General features: G+C 54.6%; 1 protein-coding gene across 1 annotated transcript in view; it reads right to left on the bottom strand.

The window, feature by feature from the left end:
* Nucleotides 1–396: 396 nt before the first annotated feature.
* The window catches only part of Vps37b (VPS37B, ESCRT-I subunit), a 26,664-nt gene continuing 14,500 nt past the window's right edge, over nucleotides 397–12,560 (bottom strand). The window contains exons 2-4 of the mRNA XM_004635883.2: nucleotides 4,720–4,891; nucleotides 2,760–2,842; nucleotides 397–1,993 (exon numbers count right to left, since the gene is read on the bottom strand). Coding sequence (XP_004635940.1) covers nucleotides 1,520–1,993; nucleotides 2,760–2,842; nucleotides 4,720–4,891 — 729 coding nt within the window. The 3' untranslated portion in view covers nucleotides 397–1,519. The remainder of the gene's footprint in view (nucleotides 1,994–2,759; nucleotides 2,843–4,719; nucleotides 4,892–12,560) is intronic.

The following is a 12,560-nucleotide window of genomic DNA, read 5'->3' as shown; positions in this document are numbered from 1 at the left end:
CACACCGAGCTCACGTTTGGCAGTAGCTGCGTGGGCTGGGTGTGGCCAACACGGGTGGGCAGCAGAGGTATCCTCGGAGGGTGGCACCACTTGCTGGAGAGCCACAGAACATGGCAAGCCCACCTGACTGGCACGGCAGTGAATCATCGTGTAACTTTGCTTCTTTATAAAACAGTTACCACACAGCAGAGTTCAAGTCCAGAAACGGGGGTACAGGAAGTGAGGACAAAAGCTGGTGGCCTTGCCTGTAGCCCACTGGGACAGGCTCTGATTCAGCTCTACCCTGTCACACTGGGTGGTAGCCAGCTGGCAGCAGGTCACAGGTCAGGCTGCCCGACAGATAACAGGATGAGGGTGGGGGACAGGCCGGTCCTGGAGCGGGTGAGGCGTGGCCTGCCCTGCACCCTGGCACCCACACATGGGGCACCTGCAGGTGGGGCAGGCCACGGTCCTCCCTGCCCCCCCCGCCCCACCGAGCACCCCCACCTTGGAGTATGGCACCAGCCAGCTAGAGGCAGATGCCCTGCTGAGGGTGCCTGGTGGCCAAGGTGGCGCCTCCCCCCCGGCACGGGACAGTGCATGCGGCGAGGCCTCCAGAATCACTGAGCTGTGAGCCTGGCCCAGCCTGCAGGCCAGGGCACCTACAGTGGGCACCAGGAAGGCCTGGCACCGGTAAAGGTAAGGCACAGCACGGGCCCCCGCACGTGCAACCATGCAGTGTATATGAACGGAGACTGCATTCGTTTCATCTGCATCTCAATCTGCTCTCAACAGCATTTGCATTTTTAAGTTTCCCTGAATGATCTTGTGTCACAAGTTCTTTCCCAATATAAAACAGGAAAATTACACATGTAGTAAAAACACTGGGGAGGATCTCCCCACAGAAGCCCCGGGCTGACTCGCAGGACTAGCAGGGACTCAGGCCAGAGAAGCTCAGCTTTGTGGCCTCTGGACAGCAGTGGCCCCCACACGGGTGGCACTGTGGCATTGAGGCCTGAGGAGCAGGGGGACAAATGGTAACCTGCCCTGGACACTGAGCCGAGCAGGCAGGTACAGTGGCCCAGTGGGCATCCCCACCCCTGCACCCCCAGGCTGGCCATCTCCCAGACCTATGGAGCACCAGCCATGGGTGAGACGCACAGCAGTCTTGAAAATAACAGGTACAATTAGCCATGCTTATTAAATAAAGCTGCAATGGGCGAACCAGGATTCTGACTAGGAGTGGTGGTGAAGTTTTTCTCTTTCCAAATGCATGAGTTTGTCAACACTATGATACTCAGCAATCACACAGCACGCAAACCAATATGACGCACAGGCAGGCCAGGCCACAGCCTGGCAACATAGAGCCTTGCAGCGACAACCTGGGTCTCTACTTCTACTAGCATGGACGTACGGTTCTGGAGTCAGACGGACCCTGCAGGCAGCCAGCCCTGCCCTGCCCCACAGCCCGACCTGGAAGCCTCGCTGTAGAAGGCAGTGTGGTGGGCAGAGGGCATCCAAGGGAGGATAGGAGCCACGCTCACTGCAGGATGAAGCCCGGCTGGTGCGGAGGCAGTCGTGGCGGGGGTCTCTGGGGCAGAGCCGGAGGGTACGGTGACACCAACTGTGCAGAGAATCCCTGCTGTGGGGGCAGGCCCACCCGAGGTGGCAGGGGCGGGCACTGCGGAGCGCAGTATGGAAGGGCCTGTCCTGAGCCCGTGGCTGCGGTGAAAGGGGTGGCCAGGCGTCCTGCAGGCACCGGGGGCGGTGGGGGAGGGACGCGCCGAGGCACAACAGAGGGGGGCACGCTGGCATCCAGGGCAGCGGGCACAGCCTCAGGCACCCTGGGTGGCAGCGGGGCCAGGGCCTGCAGGGGTCTCTGCCCCTTGAGCACCATCTCCTGGAGCTTCTCCACCTTCACGCGCCGCGTGTGGGCCAGCTTCCGCTTGCTCTGGTAGACGTCAATGAATGCGTCCAGTGGGAGCTCGCCATCCAGGAACTTTTCGGCCATGTTCTGGGTGAGGCAGCAGAAACTGCGTTACTGACAGGCTGACTGCTGAAAGCATGCTCCCCCCACTGTCCAGGGCACCTCCTTCCAGCGCCCCTCTTTCTGGAATAGCCTCTCGGTATCTGGCTCGGCACACTCTGGGGGATGCAGCTGGCTTGGGTTGAGGGCGGCAGGGCTACCCCCCGGCAAAACTACTGGAGGCAAGGTGGGCGGCCATGCTATAGGGTCACCTCCTGAGCCACAGCCACGGACCACAGGCCTGGAGGAACCCAGCCTTACAATGAAGGGTGATCCTGAGATGTTAGTCCTCTACCCAGGGTTGTGACCACTGTCCCAGACGTGACTGTCTCCAGCTCGGTAGCCAAAGCCCACACTCCTGGCTCTCCAGCTGGCCGCACCCTGACCACAGACTGGCCCCAGCCCAGGTCAAACCCCCTCACTCAGCATGTCTGGGCCCCCGAGGTCTAACAGTTACAGAGCGGTGCAGACCCTGGCACGTGCTGCCAGCCCCAACTCGCGGTCTGCCGCAGGCTGGCCAAGCGCCCCGCTAGCCATGTCCACATGGCTGTGGCCACCACCTGACTCACAGGCCCCACCAGATGGCTGCTTGGGTCCTGGTGCTCACGAGGCTGGTGCCAATTCAGTGCAATAGGATCTCCCTGTGGCTGGCTCCTGGTGGCCCTGGGACTTCCCAACTGCTGTCTGTTGAATGCCCAGAGGGACCCCGAACCAGGAAAGGCCCTGAGCCTGCAGCTAAGCGGGCTGACCATACCTCAGTGTCCTCCTCGATCTTGGCCCCTTCTGCTTGAAGAAGTGCCAGGAGTGTCTCCAAGGAAGCGCTGCTAGACTGTTTATCTGGAAGAAGCAGCGGCATGAGATGGGCTGCACCCCACCAGATGCCTTCCCACACCCCACAAAGGTGGTGGGAGTTGTGTCCATAGAAGGCTGGCTTTTCGGGAAGCAGGAAGGAACAGTCTTAAATTAACCACTGAAAAGAATGTGCAGAACAAGCGCCCAGGGTAGACTCAGGACCAGCATCGAGTAGCAGAGTGCCCACGGTCCCCATTTGTCCTGTGGGGTGAGCTGTTTTCATACCCGTGACAGGAGGCTTTCACATGGCTCTGTATTCTCCACTGGGTGGCAGTTCACAGCACACACACATGAAGCATCTCTAATGCTTACAAGCACGTAAGCCCCATTCCCATCCAAGAGAGGGCTTTCCCAGAGGCTCCCTCGTGCCCACCTCCAAGCGCCCGCCAGCGCCCGCCAGCGCCCCAACGACATCCACTGGCCTACAGCCACACCTCAGTGCTGCCCGGCTTGCTCCAGACACTGTCGGACTCTCCTGTGCCATGACATCCATCCCACTCAGTACACACCACGTTTGCACGCCCACCATTCCATAGATGATGGCTGCTTCCACAGTCAGCTATGACAAAGCTCCATCTGGCTTTTTGTATATCTGAGACAGGTCTCACGATGTAGCTCAGCCTGGTCTTGAGCTCTCATGATCCTGCCTCAGCCTGCAGTCTGCCAGCACAAGATCTGCAGCACCAGGGATTAAACACGGAGCTGTACCCCCAACCCTCAATTCTAAGACAAGATCTAAATCACTAAATTATATCCAGGCTGGGCTTGAATTCGTGATCCTCCTGTCTCAGCCTCCCATAGCTGAGACTCCAGGTGTGCACCATCACACCCCACTCACAAGTGTTTGTATGACAGATACAAGCATCCATTTCTGCGGGGTAGATACTCAAGCACAAACTACAGCATTACAAGGTGTACCAAACAACTTTTCCAAGGTGATATTACTGATTTCTGGATGCGGCAATCCTTACTGGCTCCAGGCACTGCCCAGCTTTCTTCCTCTGCCGCCAGGGTCGGGTGTGCGGCATATGTTCATCAGTTATGCAGATAACCAGGGCTGGCGTGCAGCAAAGGCTGGACACCACGGCAGCCTCTCTAAGGGTGGCTTTCTCCCACGTTCTCCTACTCTCAATGTCCCCTTTAAAGGCTAGAAATCCAGCTGAAGAGACAAGCGCTTGCCTGGCACCAGTCAATCCTAGCACCACAAACCACCACAAACCACCACAGCCCACATCTTCCTCTGGCCAGGTGTGGTGGGGCAGCTCTGTAATTCCAGCCCTCGGGAGGCTGAGGCAGTCAGCCTGGGCTACATAGTGAGTTTAAGGCCAACCTAAACTGTATAGAAAAACTGTGTCTCAAAAAAAAAAAAAAAAAAACTCTCAAAAGCACTCTGGACTTTCAATAATACTCAATTTCTCCATCTCTTCAGAACAACTGTAAAGCAAATGTAACTGTAAAGTGTTCCAGCGATAAGTACATCATTAGCTTTGAAGACCAAACAGCATAACTCAGAAAAGTGCTTTTTTCTATGTTATTTGGAAGATAGACTTCTGAATTTAAAAAGTGCTCTTTTCTAAACTAGAAAAAAAAAAAAAAAAAAAAAAAAAAATTTTTTTTTTAATGTTTTATTTATTTTTGGCAGAACGGGGATTGAACTCAGACACTTGAGCTTGCTGGCAAGCGCTTACTCTACTGAGCCATCTCCCTGGCCCCGAAACTATAAAAATTGTATACATTACTGTGCTAGTGCAGCAGAGCCGCTGTCTTAACCCGCAATCTTCCCACAACGTTCCCTTCCTAGTAAGGCAACAGCCTGAAAACCTGGCCGGCCCCGACTATTCTTGAAGAGTCCCCCGAGTTACCTATCCTGGTCTTCTTTATCTGGTAGGCTTCGAAGAGGACCTGCAGCTCCTGGTACCTCTGAGTCAAATGCGCCTTCCGTGCGTCCAGCTGCGGCTGATAGAGCAGGTTCCCCTCCGCCAGGCTCCGGTTGCTGGCCAGTGTCATCTCTTTGCTCAGCTGTACAGTCTGCGTCTGCAAGAGAAACCAAGTGTGTCAGCTCACGGGGCCCCCACACAGCCCGGAGCCCGCAGACTCACTGTCCCCATGCCACACCACCTGTAGGGCACAGGCTGCAACCTGGAGGGGCCCCCGCTGGAGTCCCACTCAGACCTGAAAGCGCGAAGCCACCTGCTCCCCAACTGTCTCCAGAATTTGCTCGGTGCTGGCGCTCTGTGCGGAGGCCCTGCTGACCCGGCCACTGTCTTCCCAGGAAGCAGCTTACAGGCACAGGGCCGAGCTAAAGAAACCACTCTGCACAGACGCAGGTCCACTGCCTTGAGGGCGCAGCTTCAACTCTGCAGACTGGACAGCCAACCCAAGGCGCCCTGATAACGCAGCCTTCATGGTAACCCGTGGGCTCCAAGACCACGCCATGAGCCACACTGACCCAAAACCAAGCCAAGTGCTTGGAGTTTGGAGGCCACCTGCACATGTCTCAGAGAGGAAAGGTACGAAGGTCTGAGAAACAGGTGAGGGCAAACGCAGCCAGAGCACTGAAAGGAAAAAGGCAGAGGCCCAACACACCCGTATTCAAGTTCCCTTCCCACCTGCTCAGTCATGGCCCTTCTCCACTGCCACCTGTCTTCTGCACTTGAGCTTCTATGAGACACGGTCCTGTGGCCTGCGCCACAGGGCTCTCACTGAGGTGCCCCACCACCACAGTCTCCTCTCACTTTCCAGCACCCCACTGCCCGCCTGCACCATCTCCACTGCTACCTTCGTCCTCTCTGGATTTTGGATCCACTCTTCCCTCCCACACCTCCCATCAGCTCCCTGCAATGTGCTTGCGCAATCTACCCCAGAACATGCACAAACACAGACAGTGAGCCTGGCTCAATGCTTCAGCAGGCGCGCCCTGCCAGCTGACCAGACACACACCTACACACACAGGCTAGGCCAAGGGGCCCTATAGATTAGGCTCAGTTTAAAACTGAAAGGATGTTAAAAAAAAAAAAAAAACCTGAAAGAATTGGACCACAGAGATAGCTCAGCAGTCTAGGTGTCTGCCTAGGCAAGTGCAAAGACCCAGGTTCGATCCCTGGTACCTCATGCCATGCCAGCCCTGCTTGGGTGCGGCCAAGCCAGCCACTGAGACTGGGCGTGGTGGTACACCCCTGTAATCCCAGCGCTGGGGAGGCTGAAACAGGAAGATCACTACGAGTCCAGACTGTACAGTGAGACCCTGTACCAAATACATAAAAAACAAAACAAAGGATTGATGGAAAGGTAAACCTCCTGGATAAAATGCGACCAATCAGTAGCATGACCACTCTAACAAAAGAAAAACCTAACTGATTCCAAAAGGATTATGTGGTTTCATAGATTTAAGTACAACAAGAATATTAGCAATGGGACAGATGGAAAGGATGGGATTCTGACATCCTTCACGCACTCAGATGTTTCCGTGTGAATAAACATTAGGAATTCCAAGTGGCTGCCCTGCACACACTACAGTGCCCCCAAAGCAGACGTGGGCAGCAGGGACCCAGGCCAGGAAGTGGGTGCTAACGGTGGGCAGAGCTTCCTTTCCCGAGCACCTGGGTGAGCTTGTCCAGTTCCTGGGGCCCTGACCACCCTTGACACAGATGCTGTACCATCCTGTTCTGGCCTTTCCACCATCCCAGGCTGAGGAACAAGGGCAGAAACATCCAGGCCCACTCATCTGCAAAGCCAAGGCCACCAGCCTGGACAGGACCAGAGCCCCTGGGAACCCAGAGCACGGGCTCCGCAAGGCCCAGGGCGCCAGCTCTTGCCCAAGACCCACGGCTGTGAACCATCTGCCTGCTGCCTCTGTGAATGCTGTGAGAGGGCCCTTGTGTTTTTAGAACCATCAGACTACAGAGAGAGAACCCTAAGTTTCTCAAGTCCTCTCTCTCTGGTCAGTACCACAAGCAGCCTGAAATCGGAAACCCCAGTGCTGACCTCTTGATCTTTCTCGTGACCCTTTTTTCTTACTCATAAACAGATCTTTTCAGGAAATAATTTCTTTGTGGTAAAGAAACATTTACAGATGTATTCAGTTTCACTTCAGTTTCTTTTTTTCTCCTGAAGGAAATTGAGATGCTCGACCGCCGCATTTGCAGCAGGACGCGTTTGCGCAAAGTCGTCTCTGCCAGCCATCTGTCCCAGAGCGCCCTGGAGCAGGCACGCCCAGCCCAGCACGATTCTGGCCCCCTCCTCACCCCACTCTTTTTTTTTTTTTTTCACCCCACTCTTGACCACAAGGTGCAGGATATTAGTGTCATGAGAAGGGCAGGTGTTCTGGCCTTTTAAAACAGATTGCCCTCGTTTTAAAAATGAAAAAGCAGTGTCTTCTACTTGCCTACAGCAGAAACATGGATCCTCCTTTATCTCTCAGAGCACATCTGCTTTGCCCGCACGCGCCTGTGTGCACTGGAGGTGGAATCCGCAGCTCAACACGTGCCAGACAAACACTACCGCTGAGCGACACACCGAGCCCCAGACCCTTCGAGGAAGGCCTCATTATGTGGCCCTGGCTGACCGCACACTCCTGACCCGCCTAACTCAGACTGCGCAGTTCAGGCTTGGTTTCATCATGTATTTATTTTGGTTGGGGGAATATGGGAGAAAACAGTAAGAAAAATAGATACACATTTTCCCCTGCAGCTGGGTGTGGTGGCACAAGTCTGTAAATCCCAGCACTCTGGAAGCTGAAGCAGGAGAATCACAAGCTAGGGTCCTGCCTGGGGATTCAGTGAGACCATGTCTCAAAAATGGAAAAGGGCTGGGGAAGCAACTCCGTACGAAGGCCAGGACCACCAGGAAAACACCGGCAAGCAAACACAACAAGCCGACCAGACACACACCTACACACACAGGCTAGGCCAAGGGGCCCTGCAGATTAGGCTCAGTTTAAAACTGAAAGGATTTTTAAAAAAAAAAAAAAAACTGCCTTCTGCGCGTGCAACCGTCCAAGGGCAGAGCCAAGGATGGGACAGTGCCCGTGGTCATGTGGTAGTGCCAGGAGGACTGGGGTTTTGCCAAGGCCCTCCAAACCAGCTGCTCCACGGGTGCAGTGCCAACCAAGCTGGCAGTCTGGCCCTTCTATAACTGGGCTGAAGCCCTCCCAGATGCCCAGGCAGACACATCTGTATTTCCAGAGAAACCTCTTTCATGGCAGCCCCCTGCTATCCTGTGCACTCCTGCAGAACCCTCACCAGAGCAGCTGGTGACATCGCAGGCTTGCTAGCAAGGTTAAATACACAGCCACTCTCCCCCGTGCTGAAGTCTGCTGAGCCTGGGCTAGCGGCTACTTCAGCTGAACTTGTCCCCACCGCCCTTTTCTGAAGGTCTGACACACACCAAGCAGCACTGGCACTGTACTCAGCAAGCAAACATCTAGTCAGGCACAGCAGGAACTCCACCCGGGCTGAAGAGACCACCACTCCTCCCCCTCTGCTTACACAGGTTCCACCACCTCGGGCAGCCTCCTGCCAAACCATGGCCTGCCACTAACTGTGCCCGAGCCGAGGGCCTGGCAGTGGTTCTGAGCGGCCTCCAAGCTCTCCCAGCCCCACGGCCAGCCCAGGTCCTCAGCACCAGGCACACTCAGGCCCCCTCCTTTCCTGAAGCACAATCCACACCACGAGTGAGGGACACAGTCACAAGCTGAGGAAGCAGAATCGGACTCCCTGGGCCCTCCAGGGGACACTTGGCAGCCCGAGGCTGGACTTCTGGCCCCCACAACAGCAGTGGACACCTTGTTGTTTTAAGCCACACAGTTTGCAGTAATCTGTTAAAACAGCCACCAGAAACTAGTGCAGCCCGGAGTGCCCACCTGTCCTGGACACCCCAAGTGCAGCCCAGAGTGCCCACCTGTCCTGGACACCCCAAGTGCAGCCCGGAGTGCCCACCTGTCCTGGACACCCCAAGTGCAGCCCGGAGTGCCCACCTGTCCTGGACACCAGTCTCCAAGTGGCTGCGCTCTGCTGGCCCTGTAGTGAGCCGTTTGCTCCTGCTTCTGCTTGGGTTCAGCAGTTCAGACCCAGGTGGGAGAGTGAAATGGGGCAGCGTTTCTCCGTCATTCTCTGCCCAAGGGGGCAGCAGGCGGGCCAACCCTGCCCTGCCTGAAGAGTCTCCACACACTCTCTGTGAGGAGCCCTTCAGTTCTTTTTTGTTTGTTTTTTTGGCAGAACCGGGGATTGAACTCAGGCCCTTGCGCTTGCCAGGGAAGCACTTATTCCACTAGGCCATCTCCCCTGCCCCGTTTTTGTTTTTTTGAGGAGCCCTTCAGTAAGAATCACACCTGGAATGCACACCAGCCACCCCAGCACTGGCAGCTGAGGCAGAAGAATCCTAAGTTCAAGCCCCGCCTGGACAACTAAGTTTATATTTAGCAAGATCCTGCCTCAAAATAAAACAATAAAAACAAAAAAGTGGGGCCAGGGAGATGGCTCAGTGGAATAAGCGCCTTCCTGGCAAGCGCAAGGGCCTGAGTTCAATCCCCGGTTCCACAAAAAGGGGGGGGGCAGGGTTGTAGCTCAGTGCAAAAGTCCTGGCTCATTCAATACTGTGAACGAGAGCGAGATGTGAATGAGCAACTATGGATCAAACCACACAAGGTCAGTGTGCATCATGGGCTGCTTCCTGACTACATGAATGCCAATGGGCTCCCACCTGCCACCCTGAAGACATCAGGCCCCCTGAAGAGCACAACTGTTGGACCACGCAGTCCCACGAGTTCCGCATGCCGCAGATACCCTCATCATACACCCGGCCCCTTTGCATCCTGGGCGTGCAGGCCACAGCCTGCCAGTTAATGTGCGCACATCGCAGGGCTCCTGGGAAGAGCAGCTCCCTACTTCATCATCACCGAGCAGGAATGCTGCAGCCCAGTGCTCACAGCACAGAGAACCAAATGCTGGATGCAGGCCCCCCAGTGCTCCGATGCGCACAGCAGTGAAAGCGGCCGGGGAGCGAGAGCTCCAGAAACCTCCTGACATGACAGACTGCTCTAAGGCTGTGTGCACACGCCACACAGCGCAGCCATGACAGCCACGGCAACTTAGTGTGTCATCTGCATGTGCGGACAGTGTTGCGAGAGCCCTGAAGCCACTGTAACTCGCACACGCTGGGTGCAGCATCACACTCCAGCAGCGGTCGTTTGGGTCATTCAGAGAGCTGTCTGGGTGGCAGGCCCCGGCACACAGCGAACAGAGGGCATGGCTCGCCCACTGGGTCCCACAGGACAGCCTCTGCACTGCAAATGATGATCAGAAGGAAGAAAATTGAAGCACACATGATCGTAAGGGCTTAAGGGGTGGAGGGCGAGTTCCTGACTGTGGTGTGAAAGCTGCACTCCTGTTGCACACCTTCCACACCCAGTATCTCCCAATCTCTAGTGCGAGGCTGCGCGTGCTCCACACTGTCACCAGCCCTGCATTTACCACCACTCCCCTCTCTGTAGAGTGAGGCAAACCTGGCTACATCTACCCCAGACAAAGGAAATGAAATCTCAGGGAGGTGACATGACCTGCTGTGACAGTCAGGAGACTCTAGTTCCAAGAGCGTCTTCTACAAGATTCCAGCACAGAAGCCAAGGGAGATTCACTAATTCACTATCAGCTACCTTCACGTTCCAATCATTATCTGTACTTCACTCCAACTTAGACCTTTTTTTTTTTTTTTGGTATTTGAGACAAGGTCTCTCTATGTAGCCCAGCTAGCCTCAAATTTCTGCCTCAGCCTCCTGAGGGCTGAAATTACAGATTTATCACCATGCCTGGCTCAATTTAACTTTTTAGTAAGAATGTATTCAACATCATATTGTCTCACTAGTGTAAGAACCTGAAAGAGTAAATAAAATCTGAAAGGTACAATAGATACTGTGAAAGGGAAAGAATCTGTTCAAAAGGAAGGGGGCCGGCCAGATAGCTCAGCGGATTAAAGCGCCTGCTTAGGCAGACACACGGACTGGGGTTCAATCCCTGGCATGCCGTGCTGGCCCCACCCTCAGGGTGCAGTGAGACAGCAACTGAGACTGGGTGTGTAATCCCAGCGCTTGGGAGGCTGAAAAACAGGAGGGTCACTGTGAGTCGGATCTACATAGCGAGAGCCTGTAACAACCACATACATTAAAAAATAAAAAGTGCAAAAAATGATTATTTTCAAATGTAAAGCAAAAGTACACAGACAAGTATGAAACCAGGTGTAATCATCTACCAGATTCAACATTAGCAGATTCGCCAATCTTGCTTCATCCATATTCCCGTTTTTTTCTTCGTTTTTCTCTTGCAGTGCAGTGGGACCAAACCCAGAGCTTTGCACGTGGTAGGCAAATGCTCTGCACTGAGCCACAACGCCAGCCCTCATTTCTTTTTTAAAGTACATTAAAGCATCAGTCGCCCTTTAACACATATTGCTAACCTAAGAGAACTTTTTACCCCTAACCACAGCACCGCGTCACACTTGCTGAAATGAGCACCACGGTGGAGCCTGGACTCGGTCGGGAAGGCAACTTGTTCAGAGCGCGGCTGTGCCTCAGGCCAGGTACAGCAGCCGCCGTCGGCCAGGCTCCGGCTCTGCTGCGCCGCCTTCAAAGCCTCTCCTGCACGGACGGATCTGCGTCCTCAGAGAGACACCGCGCGAGATTTCTCAACTTGCCCCAACCAGGAAGGGCTTCTGTCATGTTCCATCCAGGACTCTCGAAGGGTTCAATCTGTATCTGAGACCACCTCCAAGTGGCTGACAGCTGGTCAACCGAAGTTGGTCATACATAAGGCCAGTCATAACTCAAGGGTTCACTGCAGTTCTCTACCACACTCTACAAGTGCTGGCTTAAATTCTATAGTTTTCTCCCTTTCCTATTTAGGTGTGTGAAATACAGTTTATATTAGAAAAACAAGACAAATGGTTGGTTCTTTCCCTTTGGGGGGGTGTTACTGGGAATCGAACTCAGGACCTAGTACCAGGCAGGTGCTCTGCTGCTGAGCTATCTCCCCAGCCCCCCCTTTCCTCTTTCTTTACTCAACTTGTGGGAGACTGAGTTAGTGCTGGAGCAATACCCCCAAATGCTCAATAAGCTTGGTCCCTGTTTCAAATGACAGACGTCATCTCAGTCTTTGGACACGCTTCCGACCCCAGGGAGTCTCAGCCACGCTCTGATGGTCAGGGCGCCCGTGGTGACCTCGGAAGGCCCTGGGCTGGCTCTGCGCCTGTCTGGTGCAACAGTGGCCCAACAGCGTCCTGGCAGCACCAAGCCCCCAGCAAACCCCGCCTCCTTTGTGGGAAGCCTGTTGTGATTTTGAGCTTTAGAAACAAGTACTAGCTCTTGTACTAGTCTACAAGTGGACAGCTCAGCCTGCACCAGACCTGAAGCAGAAGGGGCTCCTGGCCTAGGAGGCAAGCAGAGCTCTGCACACGTGCAGGCCGGGTAAGGCACGCCTTTGGCCGCACGCTCTTGACTGCCTTCACGGCAAAATCTACCAAAGTCACAAGGCAAGTCTAGCTTGGGTTTCACACTAAAGGTTACAAGAAAGCACAAACTCATCATCACTCAGAAGGAGCTCAGCTGCGAAGAACTACGCTCTGTCTCCGGCTGACTTCATGATTTCATCATTAGAAGCCTGTAACCCCAGAGGCGTGCTGTGAGCGATGGTTTAATTCAGTGAAAATCTTTTTT

Source organism: Octodon degus, unplaced genomic scaffold, assembly GCF_000260255.1.
Source record: "Octodon degus isolate 3935 unplaced genomic scaffold, OctDeg1.0 scaffold00076, whole genome shotgun sequence".
Lineage (NCBI taxonomy): Eukaryota > Metazoa > Chordata > Mammalia > Rodentia > Octodontidae > Octodon > Octodon degus.
This window is presented reverse-complemented; position numbering and strand designations above follow the sequence as displayed.